The sequence below is a fragment of the Siphateles boraxobius genome, unplaced genomic scaffold (assembly GCF_051911475.1).
Source record: "Siphateles boraxobius isolate OS27281-9 unplaced genomic scaffold, OSU_SipBor_1 33, whole genome shotgun sequence".
Lineage (NCBI taxonomy): Eukaryota > Metazoa > Chordata > Actinopteri > Cypriniformes > Leuciscidae > Siphateles > Siphateles boraxobius.
The window spans coordinates 10,115,727-10,134,342 of record NW_027508953.1 but is presented as its reverse complement, the minus strand read 5'-3'; the positions used below and the strand labels follow the sequence as shown (position 1 = coordinate 10,134,342).

At 38.5% G+C, this 18,616-nt stretch overlaps 1 protein-coding gene across 1 annotated transcript; it reads right to left on the bottom strand.

Annotated features, from left to right (window-relative positions):
* Window positions 1-5,377: 5,377 nt before the first annotated feature.
* Window positions 5,378-7,889, bottom strand: npy (neuropeptide Y). Its single transcript, XM_077195619.1, has 4 exons — window positions 7,511-7,889; window positions 6,969-7,156; window positions 6,013-6,090; window positions 5,378-5,815 (listed from the first exon to the last, which is right to left on the bottom strand). The coding sequence occupies exons 2-4, from the start codon at window positions 7,154-7,156 to the stop codon at window positions 5,791-5,793; spliced, it is 291 nt and encodes a 96-aa protein (XP_077051734.1). The 5' UTR covers window positions 7,511-7,889; the 3' UTR covers window positions 5,378-5,790.
* Window positions 7,890-18,616: the final 10,727 nt, after the last annotated feature.

Here is an 18,616-nt window from a genome sequence, read left to right as displayed (position 1 = left end):
ATAATTGTATTTTTACATATAAACAAATTTTGATTTTGATTTCTGCAACACACTCCCAAAAAGTTGGGGGACAGAGGCAAAATAAAAGTGAAAAGATTATATAATATCCAAAGCTGATTTTGAAACAGTCCACAATGAGCTGGTGAATTGGTAATAGGTGAGGGTATCGTGTTTGACTGTAAAAGAGCTTCTCAGTCTTTGCAAGCAAAGATGGGTTATGGTTCTTTGTGCCGATTATCACGAGAGAATTGTAAATTCAAAAATCACATTTCTCAATGCAAGATTGCAAAGAATTTACAGTATGTCTCTCACCATTTACAATACATAATATTGTGAAAAGATTCAGGGAATGCAGAGAAATCTCAGGGCAAGGCAGGAAACCTCTGTTGAATGTGCGTGACCTTTGAGCCCTCATACGGCACTGCATGAGAAACCAACTTTCTGCTCTGTTAAATTATCCACATGGGCTCTGAAGTTTTTTGGAAAACTGTTGTCACTTAACACGGTCTGACGCTGCATCAAGAAATGCAACTCGAATCTCTGTTACGCAAGGAGAAAGCTATGCATCTGTTTAATGTAGAGATGCTGCTGAGTCCTGACCTCATCTCAGATGGTCTAAAAGACAGTGGAAATGTGTCCATGTTTCAGCTTGTTTTTCGGGGAAAAAAACTGACATTGAGTTCTCAGTCCCATTTAGAAGAAACGGACCATCCAGACTGCAGCGACAGGTACAAAAGCAAACATCTGTCATGGTATGAGGTGCATTAGTGCAAACGGCATGGGTAAAGGTGCATATGTGTGAAGGTACATTGACATGGAGGCGTATATTGGGATTGTACAGAGACATAAACTGCCATCAAGATGACATCTTTCCTGGGAAGCAAGACAATGCCAGACCGCATTCAGCATGTGCTACAACAGAGTGGTTTCTTAGAGACTTTACACTACAGAGTGGATGTGCTTGACTGCAGTCCAGATCGGTCTCTTATTGAAAATATGAAAAATATGGCTTATCGTGAAAAAAAAGGAGAATCAGACGACGAGGACCACGGACTGTTGAGCAGATGTTTTATATTAGGTGAGATTAGGCAAAAATTCCACTTGCAAAACTGCAACAATTATCCTTAATTCCCAAAGGATTAAAAAGTGTATTTAAAAGGAAAGGTGATGTGACAGTGGTAAATCATGCCTCTGTCACAAAGACAAATCACAGATTCTTGATTATTATTGCATTTGACCAAATGTGCCAACTTTTCTGAAAATGGGGTTTGTAAGCTGCAATACTCTTTTATCTCTTTAACAGTAACTTTTTTTTAGAGGGAAACTGGTATGAGTTTATACTGAAGGGGGTGGATTAGAATTTACTGTTGCTTCAATGTATATGTAATGACTGATTATAATCAAGATATAAATCAATATTTTTCCTTCTAAATATGAGTTGAATATGACTTATGACTTTGTTATAGAAGTTACCAGTGTGATTACTGAAATGTTCTTTTCGTGTATTCTAATGTCTGTATTTGATATGAATGCAGTAACAGTGCTTGCTTATTTACCTTGCAACCTTGGAAAAGCTGTGTGTCGGTGTGTGTATTAGTCCTTTTGGTTACAGGTTAAGGAACCACTGGCATTATTGGATATTGACTGAGTTGTTGTTCTGGACATGTTGGCGCCCAGCTACCCAAATCTGCGACCTGGAAGGTCACAACGTGCCTAACTTCAGGGACCGAGTGTCCGCTGCTTAATCAATGGAGATATGCTTCAGTCTATCTGTATATGTATGGGAAATTACTATGTTTATATTTTTCTTAGACAATGAGAATCATTCAACCTGAAGCAAGGACGTAGCTTATACCTTGAAGGATATAATTGCTGTGATCTTTGTAACTGTAAGCGGAGCAGCCTAAAAACTCTTTGTGAGTCTTGAAGCTGACTTCTGCTGATGAAACTGCAAACTATCTTCAGTAAAAATTTTCTTCAATTTATTATAATTCTGACTCCGGGTCTTCTTTCAAACATCTGGTCCTTGGGTCCTAAACTGCTACCCCCTAACAATACAGTTTATACCTATTATAATATATAATTTCGACTAATTCATGTAGTGAAGTGCCCTAATGTGGGACACTGCCTAATGTGGGACACCTAAGGTCTTTGTAGGTCCCCCATAAATACATGAAAGACAGTGAAACTATGGGTTAGACAAAGCTGTGGTGTCATGTGATCAAAATCACATGACTTCTCAAATTCCAATCATATTGGAGGGTGGAGCAATCATCAAACAGGAGACACCTTGTGTGAAAACCATATGAAGGTTAATGACATACAGTTTTAACAAATTTGATGTTAAGGAGTTAAATAGATTTTAAACAAAGCAATCCTGCTACTTTTTAGCCTAATATGCTTATGAAATGTTTGTCCATCAAAAAAATAGTGTAACTTTATTTGTATAAACTATATATTTTATATTTTTATCAAATTTCCTAGTGTCCCACATTAGGAAATGTGGTTTCCAAATCCGGGACAGCATGATCAGCCTAATGTGGGACAGTACTTCAATGAGTCAAAAATGTGTGGTGGGGCATGGTTTAATTTTTTGTTTTGTTTTAATTTTAATACAAATATTAATAATGTTTATATTAGACAAATCTTAACTAAAGAAAAAAATGTTTCACCTAAGGCATTGATGAAATGGAAACAGGATTTTCATTACCCTTTTTCAGATTCTGTGGTCAGATATGAATAAATATGTAATTCCTAATAAATAAGTCAAAGAAACTCACTTTAAAATAATAAATAGATATTATCCATGTAATGATTTTATCAGGAAGTTTAAAGAAGGGGTTTCTCCATTATGCTGTTTTTGTAAAGAGGAAACAGAAACAATTGTACATTTACTTTTTAGTTGTAAATTATTTTGGTCCAAAGTTTCTCTGTTTATTTGTTAGGTGTTTTAGAAATGCATCACTATAACTGATATAATGGTCTTGTTTATGGATTGTGATACTGGTTTACTGGAAATGGATAATATAACTAAAAAAAAAAAGATTTTACATGTTTCATCCATTCATAACCAAGACAATTACTAACTAAGATTTAAAAAAGAATCTAAAATAAAATAAGATTACGGTATACTATTCTACATGTAATGTGATTTTGGTCTTTTATCATAGATCTCTCAGTGTCCCATATTGGGAACACAACTGTCCCACATTAGGAAGCTGCAGATTTTCTCAGACAACTTGCAATAAGAGCACTAATATGTCTATAATTTTTCTTATGAATGGGTTATCTGAATTTTCTCTTTTGATTTGACTAGGACACATACTGGGGTTTTTAAAAAGGTATTGGGTGTGGATATAATGTTTTGGTTACACATCGCAATATGTCACAGAAATCTGAAGTGCAAAAAATGTCCCACATTAGGGCAATTCACCTATACAATTTGCAAGACTATAAAGGGGACAGCTTTACGAAAATGGACAAGCAAGATACTGGATGCTCAAACACACACAAGAGGGCGCACTTTCTACAAAATGTTTTCGAAGTTTCCTCTAGTGACTACCAGTCTATGTTGTTAAATGTCTCATGGAGAGAGTGTCTTTGGTGCAGGACATAGGCGTTTAGTGAAGCATCTGCATCCCTGGCATCAGTAAATGCATCAATGGAGTAGTATCTCTTTAGGGATTTGGAGAAAGGGCTCCGCCACTTTGTTGTGTGGGCATGTAAACTGTTGGGTTTTTTATAGCATGTTCTGGCAGTGACAAGTAAACCTCTGAAAGTACTGTTCTACCTCTTTGGATCACTATACGATTAGATAATACAGCCCATTTTGAAATGTTGAATCCATGTTTTAATAATAACTAGTAACATACCCCTTGCCGTTTACAAAGTCTGTATGATCCAAACTAAATCAAATTGATACTACAATCTTACAAAATTCTTACAGACATGCACAACATAACCATGCCAGTAAGGGACAATATCGACAAATAGCCTACCTAGCTACGTCCAGAATAGATCACTAACATAGGGCTACTACTCTGTAGTGCGTATGCATAATATGCAAATTTTGTATTAAATGCATGGAATACCTGGATGAACTATTTGCCAAAATATGCTGTATGCAACTGGACACCACTCACAATTAGGCATGCAATGTAATGAAGTCATTTGACAAAACTGCTGTTTATGTACACTTTCACCTACTTAGTATGAAATGTATATTACTGCATAGTTTTTTTGCTTTGCACTCTTTTTCAGACCGCAAGCATTTCAGTGCAATGGGATTGATTTTGACAATGGGACAGTCCTACAAAACTCCCAGCTATGCACTTGCTTTTGAACTAGGTTTGATTGAGACACAACCCGTGTCTTTATATGCCTACTGCCCTGTTATATAGTATGCAAAAAGCAGTACAGAATATGCAGTATTCATAAAATGGAAAATTGCTATATGTGACCTATTCTTCTGCCCAGATTCTTTAATATGCATTTGATGGACAATACTATCCCATGATCCCATAGAGGAGATATTGACACATTCGTAAATGCCAGGGAACAGCCTTTGTGGCTAAAGTTGTATGTTGTGTGGCAATGGCAACATTGTAGATAGTGTGTCCAGATCCTTCTACACATATACTGTATAGACAGTATATACTCTAACAGTCCGCAGTTTCGGACTAAACTACATCCTGAAAATATATGCACTGGTTAACGAAGGACAGGTGAAGTAGGCACAATTACGGTGACAGGAAACAGGAAATGGAATACATGACCTAGACAAAAAGTAAATTACATAAAGTGTTAACTAGGGAAAGACCAGGAGATATACGTGACAAGTAGAGTCTGGCAAACCTGAAGATAATAAAACATTGAAGAAGATAATAAAACATTGAAGCCATGAAAAGCAAACATTTGCATATGATGTGGATCAGCTCTTACAATTTTAATGCTTTGAACGTCACAATTTCGTCACCTTCATGATGAATGTAAATGCCTTGCTTTTTTGTTAACTTTGGAATGTGTCTGGTACAATTTTACCCTTATTCAACATCTGCAACGGTTAGCTACAATTACCTGATGGCCGAAACAACCTAGAATGAGTATCTGACCAACAGCCATTTATTGCAGTTTAAAATTGAACAACTTCAATCAACTAAATGAAACATTTAGCGTCAGAACAATGTGGCTCTAGAATTGTTTAAGCAAGGGCTGTTTTTAAAATATAGCCTACTATAACTTTTAGTATATTTGTTGTAATTTAGCTTTCTTCTTTTTTTAGGAAACTACCGGGAAACATTGCATTAAGCTCAGAGTATTCTTAAACTTGACTGACATGTTTTTATTGAAAGCAGAACACAGGAAACAAAGACGACTCTTTCAAATATAGTGAACTTTATTAGTACTGTTATACTGTACAGTTAGTAATGTTCTCTTTTGATATTTGGGATTACAATGGACACAACACGCATACACACAGTAAGTCTCTGTACAATTGTCTTGTTGGACGGCTTCCTGATCTTCGATGATTCCAGAGCGGGCACACGTCAACAAGGCCATATTCAGCGGAACCATAAGTTAGCATTTCACATAGACGCACACTTGTACAGACATAAGGATTTGATGTGTTATTTAAATGTTCTGGAGTGTTTTCACTATCCTGATTATGGCTGTGGTACTTCACAGAAAGTTGTTGATCTTGATGATACAGAGGATTTCAATTTGATGAGATTTGGTGACCGTATAACAGGATGACACATGGATATGACTGCGTTAAAACAATTGCTGAGATCACCACACCAAATGGTCCTCATATCTGTGGATAAACAGCCATGATTTCTTATAATCAAACAAACAAACAAAAATGTACACAATAAAGTGTTCACTGTTACACTTGATGTTTTAATTGTTTAGCTACTTAATAATGGTGAACGGAACACTATGATCATACTATTGTCATGAAAGAATAATCAATTAATTATAAGCTGTCTAAAGTCAGTTGATATGCCTTACCTGGTCTGGGGATGGGACTCTGTTTCACCAATCAGAAGGTCTGATATTAAGGTGTCAGCGCTGGACCTTTTGCCATACCTGTCAAACAGAACAAAGACATCAAAATCACACCAGTGTAAGAATGATACAGTTGACTACTTATGAGTGGGGTTAACTTTTGTAAAATAATTTTGTCATTTTGCGCTTAACATTTGTTAAACATCAACTTACTTCACGATTTCTACTTACCGTCGAGTAAAATAAAACGCACTAACTGACTGTAAAGAACTTATGTAGTTACTGAAACTTCGGGAAGTAAGCTAAACTATGAGCTCATTAATACTAATAAGAATCAATATTCCTGCCCCCACTCTAAATCACATATATCCCAATGTCAATTTACACTTGAATCCCACAGCTAAAGTTTACGCTTAGAATGAAGTGCATCATTTCCATTTCCACGTGTAGTCTAATCTATGTTCTTCCCTTTTCTCTAAGCGGAAGGAAAACACTACTTTAGTTATGCGGAGGGATTTGATCTTATTTGTAACCGTTCATTGTAGCATATTTCTGTTTGTTACTTCGCTTGCTTTCAAAACGGTGTATTTCGTCACGTCAATAATTAAAATAAGGGCAATCAGCGATTAATTTTTGTAAGTACAAAACCACATCCCGCTGTTAAACACATTTAAAGCGCTGTGTAGTGCGCAGTCAATTGTCAGCGGGGGTTTATGGATTAATCCAGTGCTTCTGGGAAAAAAGAAACGGGACTATAGTTTTCCAGTACCCAGTTGCTTCAAGGTTGACAGCCCATTTTGGTGTTTTTAAAATAGGTTATAGATTCACTTTTGTCGGTCATAAAATAGGCTAAGTGATGTTGTTGAGAGAAGAAAGAAAAGGAACAACGGGAAAGAATTTGTAAACATTTCTATCCAATTATTTAGAGGAGTATTTATTAGAGGTATAGAGGAGCTCACCTCTGCCTTGTTATGAGGTTGATGTAGTGTCTTAGTGCAGAATAGTACTTGGCGAGCTCCTCCGCAGGTGCGTCCTCTCCCGGGTTGTCAGGTTTTGTTGGATACCCTTCCGTAAGAGTTCCCAAGCAGGCGAACAAGAGGAAGGCGCACGCTGCCCAACCGATCCACATTTTCATGTTTGGATGCATCTGAGATTAAAACAAAACACACACACACACACACACACACACACACACACACACACACACACACACAAAAGCAAAAGTGTTTGTGCTAATACGTAATCTAACGTTATAAAAAATAACTCTTATAATCACAAATCTTAACGGAAGACGTTTAGGCTGGACTGTGGTCTGCATTAAACAAGAAATTATGTTTCATGGTATCATGATTCGTAACACATAATAGCGATATTTAATATTAGGCTACTAGCATAATGGAGATATTTAATAATAGCTACATTTCATTACTTTCTAAAATAAATAAAACTTAATAAAAAGCTTCCAAATAATGTAAAAGCATTATATAAATGGTGCACTTACTCTTCCTTGTATGAGGTCTTGATTGCACTTCTTGCTCTGCTCGGTGGGTCTCGACTTCTCTGATTTTCTGCAATCTGAGTCGTGTGTCGTCTGGTTTTATACCTGTACGGCTCGTGCAACAAAGAGCGAGCCCACGCGCAATTGCGCGCTACTGTTTTGATGCGCGTGAGCCCGCGTCACGGATTAAAAACCTGTCATCACTGCTTTAAAACGCGTTTTGGTCCTCATTTGAATGCGTGGGAGGTTATTTAGGTACGGTATTTTGCACTAAAGAAGATCGAATCATGATCTAAAACTTCCAGCTTTATTCACCTGTTTCACCTTTTAAACTTCTTCAGTTGTTCTGTTGTTCTTTACTAAAAATGCCATCCTGATATCTGTCTACACGCTGAACCTGATAGGCAACGTTTCAATTATCCCAGAACAAACAAAGAGCCCTTTTATGATTATCATGCTATGTTGCATGTTATTTATATTGCCAGAGGAAAGCTTGTATTGCTCTTTCATAACTCGGTTCTGTTTCAATGAAGCATTTGTCTCAGATGTTTCCCCTTAAGATTATAAAAGGAACACAAATGAGACAAGTGTCAACATCCAATATGATTGATAAAGTTATAAAATTAATGTGGATAGCTTCCCCTTTTGACGAATTTATTTAAAATTTTATTTCATTTTGATTTAAATACATTTTATTTATTTAAAAATGTTTCAGCTCATATTATAATCTTACAAAAATCTGACTTTTGATTGCAGACTGTGTGTTTTGTCACTTCAAGAACAACGTGAGACACTGTTCGAGAAGACACGGTGTTGTACTGGGGTCTTTTTCTCAAATGTAAAACCTGAAAAGTTATTTTTTCCCCCTCCATTATTCCCTCATAGGAAAAATAATGAAATAAAATGGACACCTCCAAAAAACTATGCATACAATGATGTGTGTTTTTGAAGTCAGATGAAATGAATGATTAAAAAAAACACCTTGAAATGGAGAGGAAATGAAAAGCATTTAATTTATTCAGGCATGACATGAAACTGGGTCAAAATGCATTAGTTTTGCCAGAGCTAATAAAACAAAAAACATTGTGCTCAAACCATAGGATAATGCATGGATTATTTGGCAGTATAACCGTATCAGTCATTCCAGTCAATCCATCATAGACCACCTGGCTTTGCTCTCTTGTTGAAAAATAATTTCACTGTAACCTGTTTTCTAGTCTTTATCTAAGTACATCTGAGTGTGTTGCACTCGTAAAAGGCAAACTGTCTTCATAAGAATGACATTATAATGTATGTGTACTTTGTGTTGTTGACTGAGGCTGTATTAATAAGGAAAATGTTGTGGGGCCAGAATGTCTTTCTTTGTCAACAATGGTAGATAATTACATGCACAATCAATTTTTGAGTTGTTGTTACATAGGGCGGTTTGTCCCATTTTACCTCTTTCACATTTTTTGGGGTGTTTTTGTTCTCTCTGTCTCTGCCAATCTCTCTTTCACACTGAGCTGATGAACAGTATAGAGCTTTGAAAGGAAGCACCTCAAAAATTCATCTCCAGAATTCGCCAATTCATCTCCATTTATTGCTGCACATCTGCTTCCACTCACTCAGACATGTATTAATTTTTACTAACCCTTGGTAACACTTGCGTCTCCAGTTTATATTCTTTCTCTTTTTGCAGCAACCACTGCTATAGTGTGTGTATATATATATATATATATATATATATATATATATATATATATATATATATATATATGTATATATATATATATATATATATATATATATATATATATATATATATATTTATGTGTGTGTGTGTGTGTGTGTGTGTGTGTGTGTGTGTGTGTTTGCGCACGCGTGTGTGTGTGTGTGTGTATATATATATATATATATATATATATATATATATATATATCCCGACTTTCACAGTCAAGAAAAAAAGTACAATAATTATTACATTTTCAACCTTAAAAGGGAACATATAGTGCCTCCTTGCTGTAAAACATACTAACCCCCGGTTCCCTGAGCGTTATTCACAAAATATTACAGCTTGCTTTGAAAACATAACATCATGGTCTATTGATAACACTATAAAATGTTCTGTCTGCCTTATTATCTTGAAGTAACCGCATGATAATAGCCTGAAACATGTGTATTGAGTTTGCGGTTTATATCTGCTGCTAAAAAATAGAGTTAAAAGAAATAGCATTTAAAGCACCACATTACGTCAGAACAAATTTCCTAGAAAATAATGTGCCTGTGATTATTGTGTTTTATAAGCTTATTCAAGCGTACAAAAAATATCATTTAACTAAAATGATAAGTGTGTGTATGTGTGTGTACATTTTAAGAAGCAATCTTTGAAGAAAATAAAGGACAGGAGCGAACCACAGAAATACTGGTGCTGTGGTGCCACATGTCTCCTCCAGTGCTTTGCCTTCAGGCTTGTGCAAAGTCACAGGTCAGACACAAAGGTGAGATATAACTTTAATGAAACCTGCTGCATCTCTGTCTGACCTGTAAACTCATGTCTTTGAGCTGCCAATCCAATAATGTCTGTCAAGAAAGCAGGTAAACTGGGAACATGACGTTTTTTTCATCACCTGTTCATTCCTACTAAACATGTCTGTATATATACCAGAATCAAAAACATCAAGACAATTCCCAATTTCCCAAATAGAACTTTAGAGCTGCATTAGTGGTGGGGATTTATCAATGAATCTTTCTGCAGGTTACAAAGATATGGCAGTAACTGGTAACAGGTTACTGTCTTTATGTTAATCAAGCTATTGACTTGTTCATTCAACCAATTTGTTCAAAAACATGAATCACCCAGTGTTCCATTCTGAAGGTGTAATATGCCTTAATCCCTTCGTAGGGTTTACCCTCCAGAGTGAGAGCTTCGAAGGGATGAAGGGTGTAGGGGACCAAAAAAACTGGTGCTTGGAACGCACTTTTGCATAATCTTGCCAAGCCAAGACAATATCGTTATCGTACAATAGAGTGCAACAGGTGGTTTATAGAAGTTAAAACTTTTTTCCCCCCAATTTGATTTTCAACAATATACAAACTTTTAAAGATAGCCCCTGTGAGCTACAAGGATGTTTAATGATGGTATTTGCTTCAGCTGAAGCTGTCAGCCCACATCATTTTAATTTATTTCTAAAATAATTGTGTTTTACAGTGGAATTTGTGGTGAAAAAATACATTACCTATGAAGCTGTACAGAAAATTCCACCAAATCAGAGATCAAAATGCGCCAAAAGAGCTCTTTGGTTCTGCCCACTAATAAAGTCAGCCTCAAAATACGCTTTCAACATTTTCACCCCCTGTGGTGAAAATCAAGTATTTAATGTTGTTTATATGTCTGTGTGGTGTTTTTAATGTGCTTTAAGACTAACCATGTGCAAATTCATAAGTCAACACCATTGCTTGAGTATTTTCTCTTTAAAACTGCATTGCTCTAAAGACAGTCTTAAAAACGTGGTTGGAAATCGCTGGTGTTTCTGACGTCACAAACTACCTTCTAACCAATTATGTCAATGTGCCAGCAGGCTTTAGCATATCATTAACTGATGTAGCGGAATCTCAAGAGAAGCCAGGTTATCCCGGTATGTTTCTGTTTATGTGAAAAATCGAGTTGTGAAAAAAAATGTTTAAATATGTAATTGTGGTGATCAAAGATGACTTTTAAGGGATCAAATTATTGACTATACAGGGGGACTTTAAATATTTGTAGCCTATATATGTGCATATTTTGCAATAAGCTTAAAATATATTGTTCGACATTTTTAAATGAGTAGTTTTATATTGACATTCAATTATGCTGTTTGCAATGCTTCATGGGATTGTGGTTATTTCCCATACTAAAGCTATTAAATGCATTCCAATTTTCAAATACTTTTTTGCTTCAAATCAAAGTTTGTAATTGTAGCAACATTCGTTGTTTGGGAAGGAGGAGGCAGGAACCGGCGACCATTTAAAGACTTTTAATAAATAAATAAACACATACCAAAACGAAAGTAAAGAAGTCAGCCCCTCACGGACTGTAAATTCAGGGATCCACAGAAGACGAAGATGCAAGAAACAGATTTTAATTTACCAAAAAGCCAACATGCGTTACAGTGTGCACAATACACAAACAATAACCGACACCGAACACAGAACTGAGAGGAACTTAAAAACACACCCTAATGAACACAGATTAACAGTGCCCAGGTGACACAGATGATAATAGGTTGGATAATGGTGGGGTAATGATGCAGGTGTTGGTAATGGGGAATGGGGTGCAGGTTTGGACCATGGAGGATGTTGGGAGCTGTAGTGCAGACAGGAATAAACGCTAGACAGTGATGATGACCGTGATGATGACAAAGACGAAGATAACTAGGTGGTGAATCGTCTTCGCGCCGTGGATGGTGCAACCAGGGAGGGAGGGCGGGCGTCCTGGAGTTCTAGGACGGAAGGTGTGCAGACTCCAGGATGGAGTAGGCTGTGCAGGCGGCCAAGGTGGAGCAGGTTGGCAGGGTGGAGCTGGCAGTTCAGGGGACCAAGGCGGAACAGGCTGCCAGGGTGGAACTGGCTGTGCGGGCGCCCATGGAGGAGAAGGCCCTGGCGGAGAGGACCCTTCGGGCGGCCATGGCGGAGAGGATTTTTCAGGCGGCCGTGGCGGAAACGGCCCTATGGGCAGCCAACGGCGAGGACGTATAGCCCCCCCGCCAAAAAAAATTCTTGGGGAGAGTGACGGACTCAGGGACAGGCTCTGAGACAGGCTCCGGGACAAGTTCTGGGACAGGCTCCGGGACAGGCTCCTGGTACAGGCTCTGGGACAGGTTTAGGGACAGGCTTAGGGACAGGCTCAGGGACAGAAGGCTCTGGGACCGGGACAGGCTCAGATACTGGCTTACGGACAGGCCCAGGGACAGGCTCAAGGACAGGTTCTGGGACAGAAGGCTCAGGCTCTGGGACAGAAGGTTCAGGCTCGGGGAGCATGACGTTAACAGTCTCTGGCTTAGCGGGCATGATGTGAACAGTCTCTGGCTCAGCGGGCATGACGTGAACAGTCTCTGGTGTGCATGACGTAAACAGTCTCTGGCTTGGCGTGCATGACGAGATGCTCGGCGGGACTGACGTGAAGTGCAGGCTCGGCTGGGCTGACGTGAAGTGCAGGCTCGGCTGGACTGGCATGAAGTAGCTCAGGCTCGGCAGGACCGACGTGAAGAAACTCAGGCTCAGCAGGGCTGACGTGGAGCACAGGCGTGGCAGGGCTGACGGGGAGTGCAGGCTCGGCAGGGCTTATGGGGAGCGCAGGCTCGGCAGGGCTGACGTGGACATAATCAGGAATGACGTGAAGATCTGGCTCGGCGGGGCTGACGTGAAACTCAGGTTCTGTTTTAACCCTTTCGCACGTACGATCACACCAGTGTGATCAGTCTTGGCTGGTCCCTGGAGCGTATTACATCGGTGTGATTAGAACGGTCAGTGTATCACGTGATCAACTGCTAAATTCAAACGTGCTTTCACGTGTTGGCTGGCGCTGAGCCAGAGACGGACGCACTCAGTGCTGTCATACATCACAACTATTGTGTGTTTTCAAACACAAAATATTTATTTAAGGTTTCAGACATTTAAATACACATAAGTACTAGCAAAACAATGATTTTGAGTTTGTAAAATACACACTGATGTCTATGGAAGCGGCAATAATAATCCTTTCTATTATAATAAGACGACATGTTTTATTCATATCAGATACACATTGTGTAAGTAGCTTTAAATTTTACCCTATTCTTCTCCTTGTTCACCGTCCACTTACTTTCATGTATTTCGTGAGAAGTGTAGGAATTGACGTGTTGTAAACCCAACAGATCCGATTCTCTGAACTGTGGCACAAACTAATATGGCGCAGCCCATTGCGCATACAGCTCAACTAACGTGATCGTTATAAAGGTGTTTAAACAACAAAACACATCCACTTGCACATATTTGATGCTTTTCAAAAAAAACAACATGCGATACAGTGTGCACAATACACAAACAATAACCGACACCGAACACAGAAGTGAGAAGAACTTAAATACACACCCTTATGAACACAGATTAACAGAGCCCAGGTGACACAGATGATAATGGGTTGCAGGTGTCGGAAATGGGGAATGGAGTGCTGGTGTGGACCAAGGAGGATGTTGGGAGCTGTAGTGCAGACAGGGATAAACGCTAGACAGTGATGATGACAGTAATGATGACAAAGACGAAGACAACTAGGTGGTGAATGTGACACGGACGACTGCCGCCACATATATGCCGCCACTGTCCAGGGCTGGTCCTCTCTCTTCCTTCACAGTCGTCGCTCCTCCTTTTATGCTTTCGCTCCTCTCGAGCCGTTCTCTTACGACCCTCTGCCTGGTCCTGCTCGCCACAGTAATGTTATGATTTATATCGTAGCTAGTTGGCTTATTTCAGCCTTTTTTTTTTTAAATCCCTATGGGAGAAATGAATGGAAACAATACTTCTTGAACCAGCGCTGCTGAAAAAAAGGGTGGGCACTGTTGTAGTCTGTGTACACTGCTTGCCTGAGCAAAGTCATGCATGGGAGCAAAGTGTCTATCAGTTGTACCCTTTGAAATCTGAAGACCATCGAAGGCAGATTTATCCCATTTAAATTACGTCATATGCTCTCAGTGACAAAAGGAGAACAATTAGTTCATGCGTTCATGACATCAAGGCTAGATTATTGTAATGCTCTCATGGGTGGTTGCCCTGCACGCTTAATAAACAAACTACAGCTAGAATTCTTACCAGAACTAGGAAGTATGACCATATTAGCCCCGTTGTCAACACTGCATTGGTTCCCTATTAAACATCGTATACATTTTAAAATATTGCTGATAACTTACAAAGCACTAAATGGTTTAGCTTTCCAGTACTTGAACGAGTTCTTAACGCATTATAGTCCTTCACGTCTATTGCGATCTCAAAATTCTGGCCAGTTGATAATACCTAGAATATCAAAATCGACTGCTGGCGGTATATCCTTTTCCTATTTAGCACCAAAACTTTGGAACAGTCTTCATAACATTGTCTGGGAAGCAGACACACTCTGTCATTTTAAATCTAGACTAAAAACACATCTCTTTGACCTACCATACACATAACACATCATAAACGTCTCTTTCTATAATTCAATGTTAGGCTGCATAGATTAGTTCAGCGGGAAAGAGATGGGCACAAATAAATCAAAAAGAATTTAATTACAAATTACAAATACTTAATCATTAAATGTATTTAAATACAATACAAAATACTGCTGTGAAAAAAGTATTTAATTAAAATACAAGTAATTTATAATTTGAAAATACAAAAATACAAAAATTTACAATCATCTGAAGTGTGAGAGTAACTGTGGAGTTAGATAGGCTACATGTAAGAGTATAGAAAGTCAGAATATCATTGTTTAGTGTAGAAGATGCTCTTTTAACGCAACATGTTGCAGCATACTGTCATAATAAACAATCATTATGCCTGCCCCTGGGTGGTGAATTCCGAGACTCTGATTGTTGTGTGCAGTGGACAGGCGGCTTTACATTGATTTAAGACATGACCAATGTGTTCAAGTGAATATTTTCCAAGGCGGGGCATTTTGACATAATTTTGTGTGTATCTGGCAGATCCCCGCCAAACAGCAGTTCATCAACAACTCAGATTTCAGCAACACACTCACATACACATGTAGGCCTACACGTTGTTTTAATATGACCATCATTAATGATTTGTATCATCCGCCGGTGATGGTAAAGTCGACATCTTTCTCTCTGACTGCCATTATTACTCTCTCTCTCTCTATTTCTTTTTTTTTTTTTACTCTTTTTGAAAGTTGTGAAAACGCTGTTTTGAGCAAATGTAAACACAAAAAAATATATTTAATGTAGTCTCTCATTCACTGCAATAGAAGTTTACCCAACTATGACGCCTTCGCCTTCTGGGGAACCGGAAATGTGATTAGGGTCAATAGGATGTGTCACATCACGTGATTCTTGCATCTAGCCATGTGAAAGTTAATATACAAAATAAAATAATATATTTAAATAAGTATTTTAGGTATTTTAAATACAAATTACAGTCCCTCAAATTATTTAATTACAAATTACATTTTATTTATTTTTGTTAAGGAAAATACAAATTACAAAATACTCAAAAGTAATAAATGCGTATTTCAAATACATGTAATTAAAATACTGCCCATCTCTGCAGCCGGAACCAGGAACACTTCCCATACATCCTGATGTATTCATTACATCATAAGAAGAATGGCGTCTATACGCTAATATTAGTCTATCTGTTTATCCAAAGGTTTACAGCAGTCCACCGGATCCGGATCTGATGAAGGACCTGCGCCTGGACATGACGACAACGCAGTCCTGAAGTGTCAACTAGTCTCTCCCCTGTGAAGGCCTCCTTCCCTTCCCTTTACCTCTGCACAGATAAAACATTAATTGTCAAAATAATTCTGGTTCACATGACTATGCGAAAGCAATAAAAAATTCTGTATTATAAATTTTTAAGGCCAGACAAGTAATTTGTTGAGGTCAAGGCTTGCACCTTGGAAACTATTACAAGGTATGCGTTCTCGAGCCACCAGGCCCTGTTGTTGTGCAGATGAGCGGCCGGAGCGCATTAATGGTTTTCTGTTAGATTGGTGTTGTGTTAGCGGCCCCTAAGTTAATGACTAATGATCTTTGCAACGGAAGTGAATCAATCAAAACTATCTTTAGCTGGACAATAACTTTATTCTAGAGCTGCTGTAAAGCCAAAACAATCTATGTTACTTTAATTTTATATTATCACTGTAAAGTTGCTTTGAAAAAATCTATATTGTTAAAAGTGCAATATAAATCAAGGTGAATTGACTTAATAGTAATTAACAAAAAGTGGAGATTGTTTTAGGTTTAGAGTTTGGTTTAGAGTTAGTTGCATGATTTACTGTTATTACTTATAATAAGTACATGTCACAAGGACAATGTAAAATAAAAGTGTTACCGTGAGCCATTGAATCATTTATTCAATTGATTCAGTTAAAAATGCTGAATCATCCACTAAACCACTGCTGTTCGGTGTTGTAAAGTTCTGTTTTGTCTTTGTTTGGAACAGTTTTCATTGATGGAGCAATAACAAAGTAACTGGCACTATTGTATCTAAAATGTAGGCTAAACTACTCAATATATAAACTTATTGGTTATTGAACTGTTGTATAAAATCACACACATGTAAATATTACATATACAGTACTTGTCTAAAGTTAAGGCTGGTTGTCTGGAAAAAAAAAGCAGTTAGCCTCACTTGCTCGCAAAAATGTCTGACTCACTATTTGCAATTATTGCTCTTGTTTCTTCTCCCATTCACTGTGTCTGACTGGTTAAACATGTTACATAAAAGCCTTTATGTTAAAGAAAAGCGTCCAAAGATAAGAACGTCAAACTAATTCCGCTCCACTCAAACACCAATTGTCTCTTTTCTCTCTTTTTCCACCTCTCCCTCTCTTTCTTATCTTTTTCTCAGGGCGGTTTTACAATGTCTTATTAATCTATAAAAACATGGAACTTCACTTTTTGGTAATGTTCTTTTGTTTTTACAAAAGTCTGTTTCTGTTCGCTCTTCATAATTGTTATTTGACTCTGTCCATTCCTACGCTTGAGTCATGGACGTTGGCAAAGACAGATTACTAACTGAGCAAATAGGGCCCATGAGAGGGCCCTTGTGGTCAGACACCTGAAAACAAGCTACTGCAAATGTAAAATTAATGTAGTTTAGACATACTGATACAGCCTGAATGTATGCCTGTGACTACTGGTGAAATGTGAAATGAAGGCAGAAATGAGAATTGTCCTTATAGCACCAACAGCAGTGCTTTTTTGAGCATCTCAATGCTAACGTGGTACATTTTTGTTTCTTTTGCAATTGATTACACACAAGTGGTTTATTCTTGTAATTGACACTTTATATCTCGCAATTACATATATCTCTGGTGTAATTTGTTATTTCAAAATAGAAAGCGCTTCTCACAAGTATAAACCTCATGCATTATATCATATTCCAACCAATTTTTATTGACAAAATATTACTGCACACTTTGAAAACATAACAGCATAGTCTAATGATAACACTGGTTCAGATGAAGAAAAAGGTTTAAAAAAAAAAAAGGTTCCACAAACAAAAGGTTCTTTAATAAAAACAAACTCAGGTAATTCAATAGCTGGTAGGCAACGTAACAGCATGTGCGACCGAGGACCCTGGTGAAGCTGCAGGGAAGGCAGAGCCAGGCAGAGCTGAAGGGGTGGAAAGCTGAAGTGCAGCGGAAGGCTCAAAAGTCCGCCACGCAGGCAGGGTGATGTCCGACCAAGGTGGAGCCGGTGGGACGAGGAAGCATGGCGAAGCACAGGGGACGGCGGTCCGGGGTTGAGCCGTGGGACAAGCCAAGGCGGAGTTGACTGCTTGACGGGCCGAGTTGGAGCTATTGGCATGGAGGTCTGAGGTGGAACACAGGAGTCGACACACCTTGGCTGAGCTGGCGAACTAGAATTCCATGGCAGATCAGAGCAGGCAAGAGCCAATAGAGGAGCCGAGGAACTGAAGGGCACCAGCGAAGGCGGGGCAGAGTGAATGTACATTGTTTTCTAATACCCCTGAACAACAGGTATCCGTGTCGGTCACTTCAATGGCAACTAAAAGCTGCGTAAACATAAATACAGCGACCCTGCAAACACTAGGTTGGAGACATCATCTATGCAAGCCCCCACCGCCTCCGGCGACTTGCCTCCTATTTCGAAGCTAGAATCGCGACGGACACAGAGGATTGTAAAGCAGATATTCTAGCCTCTCTGAGAGAGGATGTTATCAGGGCGGAACATAAAAATGCTCTTTCTGAAGACTTTAGCATCCTTAAGAATGAGCTAAAAGAAGTCGAATCGGAAATTGCAAACAATACGGCGGCGATCCATTCTGAAATGGATAACATGAAGGATTATCAACATGGTCGGACAAGATCACTTCATTATAGACGACAGTTGCAGGGTGGGGGATGAGAGGCCTACTCCCTTGGACGAAAAG

Excerpts from the sequence above, each read along its gene's own strand:
- npy (XM_077195619.1), bottom strand. The coding sequence starts at position 7,156 with ATGCATCCAAACATGAAAATGTGGATCGGTTGGGCAGCGTGCGCCTTC. Across the intron at positions 6,091-6,968 it reads AACCTCATAACAAGGCAGAG|GTATGGCAAAAGGTCCAGCG; the intron begins GTGAGCTCCTCT and ends TCTGTTTGACAG. Across the intron at positions 5,816-6,012 it reads GAGTCCCATCCCCAGACCAG|ATATGAGGACCATTTGGTGT; the intron begins GTAAGGCATATC and ends GTTTATCCACAG.